The sequence below is a fragment of the Lathamus discolor genome, chromosome 4, assembly GCF_037157495.1.
Source record: "Lathamus discolor isolate bLatDis1 chromosome 4, bLatDis1.hap1, whole genome shotgun sequence".
Lineage (NCBI taxonomy): Eukaryota > Metazoa > Chordata > Aves > Psittaciformes > Psittacidae > Lathamus > Lathamus discolor.
This window is the reverse complement of record NC_088887.1, coordinates 106,634,600-106,649,507: the sequence shown is the minus strand read 5'-3', so window position 1 is coordinate 106,649,507 and position 14,908 is coordinate 106,634,600. Positions and strand designations below refer to the sequence as shown.

General features: G+C 37.7%; 1 protein-coding gene across 5 annotated transcripts in view; it reads left to right on the top strand.

Moving 5' to 3' along the window:
* Positions 1 to 14,908, top strand: part of PAN3 (poly(A) specific ribonuclease subunit PAN3) — a 99,326-nt gene that overhangs the window by 6,963 nt on the left and 77,455 nt on the right. For all 5 annotated transcript variants that reach the window (XM_065678467.1, XM_065678464.1, XM_065678468.1 and 2 more), the window contains one exon: positions 6,206 to 6,327. In XM_065678467.1, coding sequence (XP_065534539.1) covers positions 6,206 to 6,327 — 122 coding nt within the window. The remainder of the gene's footprint in view (positions 1 to 6,205; positions 6,328 to 14,908) is intronic.

Here is a 14,908-nt window from a genome sequence, read left to right as displayed (position 1 = left end):
CTACACACATTTCATACAACTACTTATATGTAAAAAAAGTTTTAGAAGGCTATTAAAAACCAAAAGCTTAAGCATGTATGTTTTGAGAATTTTGATGCAGTTTATTGAATAATTCAGTGTAATATGATAGGAATTGTGAAGGCTTTTGAAGAGGGTTTACTTGGAAAGCTATGATACTAAGCAATTGCATTACTTTGAATTGCTGTTTCTGATAGCAGAGTAGATCTGACAAGTACGAGTTTTTGTTTGTGTTGTCACTGTGCATTTGGACTTGGTCCATGAGGAGTCCTGCTGCTCAGGACTCTGCACTGAGAGTTTTGCAGAGCAAAAGGATGGCACCTATTGGTGTGGGGTTTTTTTTGTTTTTTTTTTTTTGTTTTTTTTTTTTTTTTTAATCGTTATCAGATGCTTCTATGATATGAGATAAATTAAAAAAAAAAAAAACGAGCAAAAACAAACCCAAACCAAAACCCAAAGAGCTCAGTCATTTACTATTACAGTGAAGATTGCTGTTTTCCTTTGCTTGCCCATGAATATCTCCTCGCCTAGTGGGAGTGTTTGTAAATAAGGCAGCATTTCCCAAACTGTTTTGCTTCCCGTCTGCCTTTCAGCCAACTTGGTTCATTTGTGCTGCTTGCCCTCATATTGCACTTTCTGTCACGGCATCCTAACCCAGGCATGTGCTTTTACTTTTGCCTCTTGTGCCTGGGGGTGTTGTTCACTTTCTTTGTTGTCTCTATTTCACTGATTCCCAGCCTGTGTTTCAAAAACACTGCATTAAATGAGAGAGACGGAAAAGCACCAGAGAATCCACTTTCCCTAACAAGTTGCAACAGTAGCAGCACTGTAGTGAAAGTAACCTATGTATAGTGCTTACAAACTGTTACAGAAGTGTACAAGCACATTATTATTTCCTGATACAAAGATGTCAGTACAAAACAAAGTAGGAAAAGCATAAGCTCTTCTGACACCTCTGTGCTTCTAGGAGACTAAAAGGACACAAGTCTTAAATGACTTGTCATAGATAGGCTTTGTATGAAAGTTTTATTGTTCGTATCTCAATACTAGGATAGCAATCTCTGTAAAAATCTACTGGAGATATGGCACTGTGGTTTTTACTGCTTTATACCTAACTGAGATAACACCTTGTCCTTTGTATGCACATGGTATGCAGTGAACCTATGATCCAGTTTACCAAGCTATGTTGAGGTGAAAAGTGCCTGCTCTGTTGCAGTGCTGGGAGTTTAAATAAAGATTACCTGTCTGCATAAGCTTTTTTTTCCCAGCATAAAAGTAATTATAACACAGTTCTGGGTTTTTTTTTTTTTTAAACAGTGATAGTAGCAAAATGAATAATTTCAATGCATGTTCTAGTATCTTGCTAGAAGTCTTTAAATTGTTGTTTTGAAAAATATGTCAATAAAAATCTGTTGTGATCTTGCTCTGGGGCAATATATCACATTCCTGTAACCCTTTTTTATATTAAGAACAGTTTCCAAGATGATCAGTGCTGATATTAAGTTCATAAAAGCAGCAGCATAGGATATTACAGTATTTGTTTACTGGTTAGTATAACATTAGAATGAAAATACCAGAAATGGCATCTTTTCAGATAGTGTTTGTGTTAATATTCAGATAGTGCTAGTATTAGACACTATGAGCAATAAAACTAAAACCATACCAAACCCACAGATCCTGTTGAAGCGTGTGTGTTGAGTTCATCACAGTAGTACTCAGACACTTATGCTGTGATGAGATCCTTTGTTTCTGAAAAATGGCATTGTAATAAGTAAGGCAAAAATAACTACTTGGGTTGTTTGTTTGTTTGTTTGTTTGTTTTTCCCCCTCTTTGGTGCCTGCATCTGATGGGAAGCCTACTTTCTGCTAAAATTCTGTGGGAGAAGAATTATATAAGAAGATACTTATTTTTAATTGCAGTTGTCACATTAAGCTGCAGTGTTACTCACCAAGCAAAATATTATTAGGTAATGTGTGTATAAAAAGTAGAAAAGTCTTCTGAATTTCTCAAGATGCTGTATTTTATTTCCTTACAGAGTTGCCAGGATGTAGCTTCTGGCATTAATGTTGATGGAATTTAGAAGTTTCTTCTTGTTCTCACGTATGCGCTTACATAACATGTTAGGATTTTTTTTTCCTTGCTGGATTCCTAGTTGCTCCCTTTCGTGTCCATCTTTTCTCAGACCTGCATTGTCAACCTTTCTTCCTTTTTTAAGAAAGTTGTTGCTTGTCTCTGGAAGAGGCCATTGAAAATATGTGCAATTTCAATGCATGGATAGTAGTTACACAACAGAAGGGCATGTTTTTCTTTTTGACAACAAATAACGAGTTCAAGACTTTCCTATATTGTCTAAACTTACTTTCCTGAAGTTATAATCAGCGCTTTAGGAGAGAAAAGGCATAAACCTCAGAAGTTTTGTCATTCTAATAATGCTGTGTGCAGAGCACTTGACAGTGTGTGCTCACAGTTGTTACACAGGAAAGATCTTGATAGACAAGTTGAATGCAGGGTCTGATGTAAATTATTAAACATACGAGAATAAAAACTTTCTAAGGACTAAGATTTTCTTTCCAGTTTAGACTTCTTTTAATACCACATTGTCCACATGGTGCAGTGTGCTCACTTCTGAAGACCTTCTCCTGTGTATTGCTCATGATAAATCACTTTTATTTTTTCATGCTCTGAACTACCATGGTCTTCAAGAAGCAAGTGAGAATTTATGATTTGCCAAGTGTTTGGCAGAAGGAGGATAAAAGCCTTCTACTTCTCATGGAGAAGGCCAGGTGCCAAATACAGTAAAACTGCCTTGGGTGTTTAGGTATTTGCTGAGCTTTCATCACTGTAACAGGTGAATGTCCCGTCTTCGAACAGAAATGGAGTATGTAGTGAACAGTCTTCTTAGTTCTATAGGCAATGAGGGAATTACTTTTTTTTTTTTTCCATTGTACCTATGTAAGCTGCATCTTTTTTGTTAGTCTTAATTTTATTGCTTGTTATATAGGGAAGTTAGTTTAAGGAAGCTGGTATTGAGTTTTCTTCTGAAGGCAATAGTTATATTTACCACTTCTAGAGCATTCTATTTTTAGTAGGAGCTACTGCCAAGAGAACTACCCTCTGCTCCACTGAGCTTACTTCATTCTGATGGTTTTCTTTTGATTGTTCCTGTGGAAAATGTTTTCTTGTCATCTTGGTCCCTTCACTAGATGTGTGTTGCTGGACAACAGAAAGCCTTATAGTTGAAATTGCTGTGGTACCCATAGAATTGAGTGGTATGGAGATGGCTTAGTACTGGAGTACAGAATTTGTAGTAATGGCATAAGAAGGCTGTTTGGTATGGCTAAACCATTGCAGTTCAGTAGATAGTCTTCATAAAGCTAGATAAAGGTAAATATTCTGGAGAAGCTTCTGTTACTTGCAGTGCTCAGTTGAATATCAGTGTGCCAATAGAAAGCCTAAATTGTAGCTTTGAGCATGTTTAAATGGTTTGGCTAGGCTGCATAGCACATACCAGCAGCAGAAAGGCAGCAGTTTCAAACATCAACTTTGTTATCCCCAGCAGCATCTTCAGCCTTGCTCAGCATTGGGGTTGCTGCTGTAAACCTGCTCCTGCTTACAGCTTGAGCTGCCTGGCGCTGACGGGCTAGGAGAAGAGCATCTGCTGCTGTATTTGTGCTCCAGCAAGGTTACTAGCACCAGCTCCAGTGCTTTGTTTGGATAATGGGGGATTGCAGCTGTACCACTGGTCTGGAGTTACTGAAGGTCAGCTCTGGTTTTCTTCACACTGAGGGAGCTCTTCACATGCCTTGCTGCTGAATGTGGCAAAGCTTGCAGCCTTTTGCTTGCCTATTTCCAGTGGAGAAATCAAGGTGGGTTCTCATGTTGACTGTAGTATATTGAGAAGCAGTGGAAGAAGCAGAAAGAATCAGCAATTTCTTGACTCTTCAAGAGATGCTGAAGGATTTGTAAAGCTGATGTGCAATCTGACGGAGTTGCTTGCTAGTTTGTTAAAAATTGGATAGAATATGGACTTTCTGACAGAAGTATAATATGAAATAGTAGATACACTGCTGAAATTACACAGTGTACCTTGAAATGACAGTGTTCCAGGAACTCAAACAGTTTTGGTCTTTTACAGTAAAGATGTAGCATTAAAAACTGTATCAGTGTTGATACTGCCTGAAATGCAGGCAGAGAAAGCTATATTGGAAATGCATTTTTAAAATAAACCTACAGTGTGAACCCTGAATAATTCATGGACAAACTGGACTGAAACTATTTATAATTAAACACTGATTAGCTATATTTTCATATTCTTTTATGATGGAGTCCTAGTATTTTTCGTGATGACAGAAAACAATTCTGTTAAAATTCTAACCTTCACAGTGTGAATTAGGGACTGACTGTAGCAGGTAGGATGAGGCAGTAATTGGGGTTATTGCAGACACTAAATTTTCCCTGATACAGTAGTTCAAACTTAAAATACTTTTCTTAGGCCTTCGAGTGCAAGTTTCCCAAATGAAGGCAAATGAGGAACAGACATTTAAAAGACATTAAAAGCTTTTTCTAGGGCTGCAGCAAGAAGATTTCTGAAGTTTGTGTGGCTGTTCCTTTGAAATTATGAAGAACAATCTTGGGCATGGGGAGTAGAGCTTTATTTGCCTATTCTCTTAGGTAACTTAAATATGTTGCAATTAATTAATAATTAGGATCTTTAAGGTTCCTTAGGTGTCTACTCTGCATGTTCGAGGGAGACAAGTAATGTTCTAGATCTGGCAACAATACTTAAAGAATCTTTTCTTGCTTGCAAAACTGATATGTATTGCCGCTGAGGTATTCGATTTGATATCTCTCACATACACCTCTTCATTTGGGGTGCTGTAGGTGTTACCCCTAGTTGTCTAGTTCATCCAGTTCCAGTATGGGGGAGTGCAGCAGGGCAGTGTTGCCATCTGTCTGTAGTAAGGGTGCTGTTTGTCATTCTCCTCGTCCAGCCCTCCCTGTGAGTTCATCTGGCTGTGCTGCTTTTGTTTTTTCCTGTGCCTACATCATGGAAATAGCTCACCAGGTTATGCAGTCTCTTTTTGGAGGAAAAATTCCCATTCTGATGAAATATTGAGGGGGTTTATAATCTGCATTCCTTTAGCCCTGCCACGAAGTTGCATTTTATTTCCTTTGAGGAGAAGGATCAGAAAGTTGTTTCCGGGTGTCATCGGCTGGCTGCGAGTCCTCCCAGAAGTTCAAGTTGGATGGTTTGGTACAGGATGTTCTTCTGAGTTGGATGTGTGCCTTCTTACCTTGGAGCTACCGATTACTCATGCCTTTTGGCTTGCAGTGGCCTGGCCGTACTGATTAGTGTCTTTATAATTTGCTGTGGGTGTTTTTGTGGAAGCTTAACTTGAGTTTGTATGCCATTGTAAACTTCTTTTTGTTATCAAGGTAATACCCGTTTGAATGTTTTGTGTTTATTATTACTTCTTGTTGTTCTCTGTAGTTTCACAGTACTGAATTCATTTATTTGCGGTTAAAGTACTGTACTTCTATGTCAAGGGTCTTATTTCAAGAGAGGGGATTAATTTCTTCTTACATCCTTCACACTTGCTTTCAGTCTAGAATACATTTTTTTGGCCACATTTCATGAAATTGGTGTCACTTTATGAAGTATGAGGTAATGAAAATAGTCTTATGTTCTTACAGAAGCTTTGAAAATGTTTGTGCTTTGTGGGAAAGGGTTTGAGATTTTTTTAAATGTAAATTTTGTGTGTTACCCTGTAAAAGAACCAGTGCGTCCAGTTTAAAACTCTACTTGGCAGATGTGTTTCCAAGATGGGTATGCAAGAATGCAGGTTTTATTAGAATAAGCTTACTTTCTAGTTTCTTGTTGTTTTTTTTATGATATCATTACTTTTCTTGTTACTTGTGTTCAAACGCATCATCTCTGTCAAAGCTTTTCATTTTTCTGCCTCTTTCTGAATTTGTGCTGTAATTTCATGCTGCATATGCTGTCATTTAGCCACCTCTTTCATAAAATTTCTTTTTTTGTTGTTTTGCTGAGAGAGATAGGCTTGAAACACAGTATTACCAACCTTTTCCTATTCTACCCTCCTGCCAAAAAATTATGTAAGAGGTATTAGCAAATAAACCCATGGTAAACTAAAGTGTTTCTGAAATGTTTTTTTTTTCTTTTAGTTCCTGGAATAGATGGCGCTGGGTTAGCTGATGCTAGTCTCACAGATTCCTACTTTAGCACCAGCTTCATTGGCGTTAATGGATTTGGAGGTCCTGCTGAAACAAAGTACCCCATGATGCAGGTAATAGCAGTGAATTGTATACTGGTTCATTAATTCTGGCTGGTGTTACCCTGGGAAGGGAAAACTGTTCAAGAGGCAGAAAAAATGGAGCCTTATGGAATGTGTCATCTTATAGGATATACAGAGTATATACTCATTTTAATCTTGCAGATGGAAATGCAACAATATCATTGTTTTAAAATTAGTCTGTTTTTATTGGCACTTATCTGAGCTGTTGTGTTGGGCTTTGGCAAATGTGTTAACTCTGTTCCTAGGTTTCTTTTTAGGCTTATAGCTTATTTTGATAGCCTTTTAGTAAATGTTTCAAAAATCTGGTTTTTATATATTTCAAAGAGCAAAAGTCACTGCAGCAGAATGTGAACCGTCAAACCTGTCAATTACTAGACAAAAACTTCAGAATTTGTAAACTTGGTCTCTGGGGGCATTCTGTTATGCTTAAGTCTTCTGACATGTTTTCTTGTATTTATAATTTTCTGTAGATGTTGACATAGGAACTCCCATGAGGTGGAATTTATTGTGTAGGTAGTATTATGCAAAATTTTCAGCAAAAGGCTGTCATTTCAAACCCAAACGAGTGTCTGCTGAGTTAACACATGAAGTACTAGAACACCACCCTCAAACTGTTATGCTTTTGAAAGCTGAAAAGATGGTCTCTCCCTGTACTCAAAGGTTTAACAAACCAGTTTCTGGTAAATGAAAGAGAGCACAAGGCAAACAGTTCACACTAAGTCCTGACAAAAACTCTCTTTTATATCAAGGAAACTCTCCTTATGAGCTAACTCATCAAAAGGTGGGAAATAATTAGGTGTATTTCCTTTTTTCCTTCTTTTTTCTATTTTTCCCCTGCATGTTTTCAAGAACGCTGGATTTTCTTGTTCAGCAGAATTGCAAAACTATGGAAATGTTTGTTACTGACAGTGCTGCATGATTTAAAAAGAGAAATTTTAACCTCTGATTCCAGAGTGTACTGTTGAAGCTTGAAGTTACAAATGTAGGTATCACTGAGATCATATAATTTTAACCTTTTTAATGCAAAGTCGTCATGTTTTGTATCCTTAAACTGTATTCTACAAAAGCACTGGTGACTTTCTAAACATGAATTTTTAACTATTTATTCTAGAAAGGCAATAAGGCATACATCTAACATGAGCACTCATAGGATTTTAAATACTTTGCTAATGCCTGTGAAATTACAGTCAAGGCATTGTGGTTTCTCTTTGGTAAAAGAGAAGAAATTGATGTGCCTCTTACCCATTGGAGGCTAAGGAAAATTACTTCTGAAGGAGGATTTCATTAGAGTTGAGAAATGCTTACAGGCATTAAACTACAGTTTAAAAGGAATTCCTATATTGATTTTTACACACACCCCTCCTTTGAGTCAGGTAATTTAAGTTCTTGCTTGCATATTTAAAGCTGGTAACGCTGTCTATTTTGATTGTGTCAGCTTCTCAATTAAGTCCATACCGATAAAGTTTAGAGCAAGGTGTGGGAAAAATCCTAGGCCTTTTACTTTAAATAATACTGATGCTTTATGGTTTGGAACAGAGACTTTGAATCTCATAGACTGGTGGTTGTGTCAAGGATGAACCTTTCGCTCTCTAAAGATTTTGTTACTTGATTAAACCTTAGCAAAACTGATTTTATATAGACCCACTGGAGACTTTCTAGATGTTAGGCAGTTTCCGAAAGATACAGCCTGCATTGGCATGTTCCATCTTGAGTTCATTCTTGCAGTTACAGCTGTGGCCTAATCTAGGCCTTGTCTGAACTCCAAGCAGGAATGCTGGTCTACTTTTCCCTCTTTCTTCTTCCACTTCACACTGAAGCAGCATGAAAGTAGATCTTTAATGACAGCTGGATCCATGTTAATTGGAGCAAAGGGGTGTGTAAGGAAAGAGAGGCTGATGTTGTAGGCTTAGAGAAACTGAGCTGAGAAGTGGATAAGGAGCTAGGAAAGACTGAGGGACAGGATTGAAGCTTAGAGATGTTGGTGGGATACTCACAGAATGAGGACTAGAATTGCACAAGTGAAATACACAGAAACTGGAACAAAGAAATGAGTTGGCATAATGCAAAGCTGGGGCCAAGTAGGGTGGAGAGAGTAAATCCATGTGCCCATTTCTCTCCAGGTCCTTGAATCAAACTAAAGATACTGAAAATTTAGAGTTCTGCCATTTATGAGACATCATAAGGTGTCTGTAAAATATGTCAATAGCTCTCAGCTTTTGCAGATGAAAACATTAATTTCATCTGTGAGTTACTTAGCCATCTCTGGTGGATCTGTGCAGTTCACAAATAGATGCATCAGTGATGCGATATGAGGAATTTTTTTCAGCTTGTTTTTTTTAAACTGGGAAATTGCACACATGTGCAAGTAAGCACACTGCTAGAAAACTGCTAATAAGATAATAGTTGTATGTTAAGAAATGTTAAATTTAGGTTGTCAGTGCAGCCTTGAGGTTATATACTGAGATGTATTTCTCATAATAATTTTTTTTTTTCAGTGGGAAAATTGTAAGTGGGACTTACTCAGGACACAAGATGTGTGGTGCATGTGTAATGAGCACCCATTTGATAGTGAAGTGTTCATCTTGCAGTTCCATGCCTTACTCCTGCATGCTGTTCACATCCTTCTTATAAAGACTGTTAGTTGGCAGTGTGCTTTCCTGTGCAGGTTATGATTATTGCATTCAACTTTATGGGATGCTTTCCTTATGGAAGAAGGAAGCAGTCTGCATTTTATAGAGGCCTGGCAAGAAAAAGGATGGCAATTAAACAAAAAAAAAAAAAAAACAAACCCTAAAATCCAACAGTGCTGGCAAACTAGAGACTCCAAACTAACCTGTACAGCTGGAAGGTGAGGAATGGCATTAATGACCACCTGTAGAAAGCTTGGTTCAAGCTGCTTAACTGGCCTTAATCTAGCAAAGATAGAAATAGTTGGTCTCTTTTGGGTAACGTTCTTTTTCTTTTACCATGAGATAATCTTTCTGCAGTCCGTATGTTATTCACTAGATACCTTCCAGCATAATCATCAGGGATTCAATAGATGAGTTTTTTTGACTATTCCTAATTAATCTCCAGAACATTTGTGATGTGCAGCACATAAACCTGAAATTTATTGAAAACAGTATGTGATTGTATATATATTTGAGTTATCATAACACATATGTAATGGAGCCAAAATGCCTGAAGCAATGCTACATACAAATTTCTCAATCCTTATGTTTTTGTGTGCAATAAAAATCTGTTACAGTGTTAAGTAAATAGCAAAAGAAAGGGAAGTAAAAGTGGATTGTATAATCATGAATTGGGGAGGGGATGTGCTTCTTTAATCATAACTAATGGAGATGATTAGTGGCCAACATTTCTGCAGAATGGATATTACTGACTTCTGACTGAGATTTCATTTGTATGTGTTGAAGAATGTTTTGAGATCTATAATATCTCATTGGGGTTAGATTAGTGGTGAAGATGCAATTATGGCAATGCTCAGTTTGCAGTGAAAAAACGAGTAAAAAAATCCTTGGTAGAATTAGGAAAAGGATTTTTGATGTGGCCATTGTTTTATTTATTTTTCTTCCTTTCTGAAAAATAGCTTTGCTTCATCGTTTCACTCTTTTTACCTCAAGGGTCTTTGCTGTTAGGCAACCTTCCATTCCCTCCCTGTTGACATCTTCTGTTTTTACTATTTCTTATTGATTAATAGTCTCCTGTCCTCATTGGTTTGTATTTTCCTGTAATACAGTTTTGCTTTGTGTCTTTTCTTCCCTGAATCTGCATGTGCTTTCATATGCTACATTAACAGCGTTGGCTTCCAGCTTATCAAAATGAATATTTTCTGTTTTCCCTTCTCTAACTAGTAACAGAGCAGGCCTGCACAACACATGGCCCACAGGCTGCATGCTGTCCTCGAAGCTGTTCTTTCTCTTTTTGGTGTAGCAGCAGCTGCCAAGAGACAGTCAGAGGTGTGGTTCAAGAAGCAGCTCATTGCTTTTGGCTTTCTCAGCAGTGTGGAGGCAGGAGCTGGCTGGCTGGGACGCCTCTGATGCTTGGCTGTTTGCTTAGCTGCTCTGCATGTGCCACTTGGCTGGCTGGTGTCTGGCATTAGTGCTGCCCCTTGCCTGACTGTGGCTTGATCAAAGATACAGGTGGTGCAGGAAGGAGCAGTAATATTATGTTGGGATCTTAAAAGGACATTATAGCAGGATGAGGCAGAGGAGTACCTTGATGTTAATAACTTCTAATGTCATACTGGAACTGAACGATTTCACTGTAAGAGTATAAACCAGTAGAAGGTGTCTTCATGCGTGTCACTTCACAAAGACCTTTAATTTCCTTATTTTCATGGAATGAGATTTATAATTACATGGCTTCCATTGGACTGCAGGTAATGTAGAAAGTAAGAATCACAACTTTTCAATTAGTCACCCTAATAAAATAAGGGGTAACAGTCTTCAGTGTTAGAGTTGGCAAGGCCAAGCAATGGAGAAGAATTGGTTTTGCTTGCTTTTGCCATTCTGATGTTGGTATGCTAAGTGTTCTTGAAAGCCTGAGAAGTAAAGACCATGCTCACTTCAAAGCCTTGCAGCTGAATAAACACAAAGATCTTTGTTCCCATTGCTGCCTCTGCCAAGAGTTAAGAAATAAAACTCTCCTTATAGCACAGAAGCTTGTAAATGTCTTCAGTTTTTAACTGTTGAGAACTGAGTGGAACTACAGACATGCTATTTTAAATGTAAAATTATGCAGTTGTTTACATAATGCTTTCTGAAGAAATCTAGTTGCTTTAGCTCAAACAGTTGTGAATGGGACATGCAGTAGATGATGCCTGATACACTAGCTGTCAAAGGCAAGTTTGGTATTGCTTAGAAAGGAAATCAAAAGATAGGTCATAGAATCTGACAAACAATGATTTGTTTGGTTGTGACAATCTTCTTCTTTTGCAGGATAACTTCTTTTATAGTCCAACTAATATTATTCTAAAAATTACAAAGAAGTATTTTGAAATATAGTTCCACTTTTAAGATGAAGAGGACATACTGCAATATATTTTGATATACAACACAGGAATGACTCTCCACACCTGCCTGAAAGGAGGTTGTAGTGAGGTGGGGGTCAGTCTCTTCTCCCAGGTATCAAGCAATAGGACAAGAGGTAATAGCCTCAAGCTGCACTGGGGAAGACTTAGACTGGATATTAGGAATAATTTCTTCACACAGAGGGTGATCAGGTTTTGGAGCAGACTGTCCACGAAAGTCGTGGAATCGCCATCCCTGTAAGTGTTCAGAAACCATGTAGATGAGGCCCTCAGTGACATGGTTTAGTGGTGGACTTGGCAGTCCTGGGGTGGTGGTTGAAACTGATGATCTTAAAAATCTCTTCCAACCTAGATGATTCTATGATTCTAAGGAAGGTGCTCATTTTCTCTGTGTTAGGTCAGAGAATATGGAGACAGAGGGAGCAAATGCTATCTCTTAAGTATCTTGGGGAGAAGACATGGTGGAGATGAAATCAAAATCCCTCACTTAAGTCTTGTAATATATGTAAAATTATGTAAAACTGTAATTGTGTGCAGCAAAGCTTTATTCATACTCTATCATGATGAGAATTTTCTAAGTGTATATTTTAGTGGAGGGATATAAAAGCTAAGCAAACTTCTTGTAAGTGCAGCTATAATTTATGTTTTGCTACTGAGCATTGAAAGGTGGAGACAAGGTGGTGTGTACCTTTAGAAGGTGGGAGTGACACTTTGTAACACTTCTCTTAGCATACTACACAGAGGAAGTATTGAAGTGAGGGTGAGTGATGGCCTGGGCTGCATTAGGTAAAATACTGCTAGCAGGTCTAGGGAAGTAGTCCTTCACCTCTGCTCAGCACTGGTGAAGTCACACGTGAGTTGCTGGGCTTCTCAGTACATGAGAGACGTGGACACACTGGAGAGAGTGCAGTGAGGGGCCTTGAAGATAGTGAGGGGGCTGGAGCATCTCATCTGTGAGGAAAGGTTGAGAGAGCTGGGAGTGCTCAGCCTGGAGAATAGAAGGCCTGGGGGAATCTATATCCATGTACACAAATACCTGAATGGAGGGTGTAAAGCAGATTAATTGTTAAATAGTTAATTGCTTGATTGCTTGGGTATCCAGGAATTAACACAGTGTTCTGGAAAAACTTTTTCTTTTTTTTTTTTTTTTCTGTGAAATTAAAGACCCTGTATTTTGTTAACTGGTGTAGCAGAACATTCAGCACTAGAAGAACTTTAAGTTGAAACCTCAGCTTAAATCCTTGGAGAGGGATGAATGTGACAGTTTTGTTCTGTAGTAGATTGCTTTGAGATGTGGACAGAAACAGCTTTTAATTCCTTTAAAGGGAGAGAGACAGGATGTATGCCAGTCAGTCTAGTTGAATTTTAACTAGGGCTTAAAGAACCTCAATAAATCCTGTCAAGAGGCAGGCAAAGCAAAGCAGTGACATTGGTATGGTGCTTAGTTATGACAAAGTTGACTTTTTATGTTAACTTCCGTATGGTAAAAGTCATGATGTCCAAAAGTCTGAAGCTCTCATTTGTGCATGCTTGACTTGCCTGGCAGTCTTAGTAGTTTATTTTCTTCTTCTGTTAATGGTTCCTTTTACCTTTCTGAACCTTTCATCCTTTGGGCTTGAGGTTCTTGTGATTGTAGTCATCTTGAAATTGAATTTGTGTGAAAAATAGTTCAACACCATTAGAAGAGACTGAGAGGTGTTATTTAAAATCAAAACTGCCTTCTGGAAAACACAACAAGTAACACTTGAGTTTTCTTCTTTCTTTCAAGACATTTCAGCCTTTGTAAGAATCAAATACGGGAATGACCTTCATAAAGACTAAATGCTTTTGGGTGTGGTAGAAATTTTAATATTAAAACAGTTTAAAAATCCTTTACTGATTACATGCAGGTCTTCTGTGAATAATGTTAAGCTAAGAAGCTTCTGCATGTGTAATAGAAGTGAGCAAACTGAAAAATTCATGAGTGGTGGAGGTTTTTTAACCTCATTCAAGGTACAATTTACAAGCAGTTGTTAAAGCAAGAGCTGCCTAAGAGAGGCTTTGGTTTTTCAGAATGCTGGTTCATATAAAAATACGTTTGCACCTTGAACAAAGCTTGACTTTGTAGAAGCACAGTCGATGTTAATAGACTTTGTTTGCACTGTGCTTTCAGAACCCTGAACAATGTGTTCTGTTGCAATCTGTCTTGCACATACGGTATTTTTAGTGATTGTATCAGCACTGATTTTCATCACTGCAGTCACCTATTCATGTTGCAAGTCTGAGTGTTTTAACTCCTGTACTTGAAGAGGTAGAGTACTAGTATAAACTTAAGAGTTCTAAGTAAACTTAGAACTTCAAGTTCTAAGTTTAAGTCATGTGTTTACCATCTTTGATGCCAGTCCAGATCTCAGTATCATACTTATCCCTGTTCTGGCAGACCTTTTGCACAAAGATGATTTTGATAATCTGAGTGTTATAAATAGGCATGAATAAATAGACATTTTAATCTACACCAGGACAAATTTTGTGTGAATCTGAAAGCTTCCTTTTAGGAGTTTTCTTCCTAAAGCACTTTCTTCAATCTGTACTTTAGGATCAGTGTGGATGTATCAAATGCCAAGATAAAAATGCATAATGGGGATGCTTGTCAAATATTTGTGAAAAACTATGTAACTTCTTTCCATTGCTTGGTCAGCAATGAGAATATAATGTATGGATAGTTGAGCTACTATAATCCTGAGGTTAATTATTTTGATATATTCTTACTCTTTTGATGATGGTGAGCAGTAGGATGAGCATACCTTAACTTGGGCAAGATTGTTAACTTAGCACGGGTTTCCTAAAGCGTTACTTTGTTTTGTAGAAATAAGTAAACTTTGTTTCACTAGAGGCATCCCTCTTGTGTAAAGAATTAATTGTTGATCACTAAGTGTTTAGTGAGGGTTACGTTGTATGGGTTGAGTGTGTTTAGGCACATGAGACCTGTGGCATCAAAGTAAGGGGAGCATATAGGAAATGACTTTCTTCATCTAAGGCCTGAAAAAGCTAAGGTTTACATAGTATTTACATGTCTATACATAGTATACATATTGTCCTAGGACGTCTGCATGTGCTACAGTTCTGCTTCCTATAGTGCTACATATTTGTACTGAATGAAGGGTTGTATCAAAGAAGCCTGAATAGTTGCAGAAATCTTGCTGTATAAATTAAGCACAAGTAATGGAAGTAATAACTGGGCAAATAAAGCATTGAGGGATTGAGCCTGTAGAGAAGGTAACAACGTAAAACTTTCTGCATAAGAACTGCTTTATACAGTCTATTTTCTCTTTTAGATACAGGTATTGAAAGCTGCAACTTCTGGTAAAGTTAGTAGTAGCATGAAAACTGCAAACATTGAGAAATTTGAATTGCAATAAGCTTATTCTTCTACCATACTGGATAACACTCTAGCTTCTCTTGATTCTCCTCTGTTCTTACCAAATTTGCTTCAGAATATTGATACTTTTGATCCAGAATTAGATGGAATGTCATTGAAGTATCATGTAGCAAGGTTCTTGC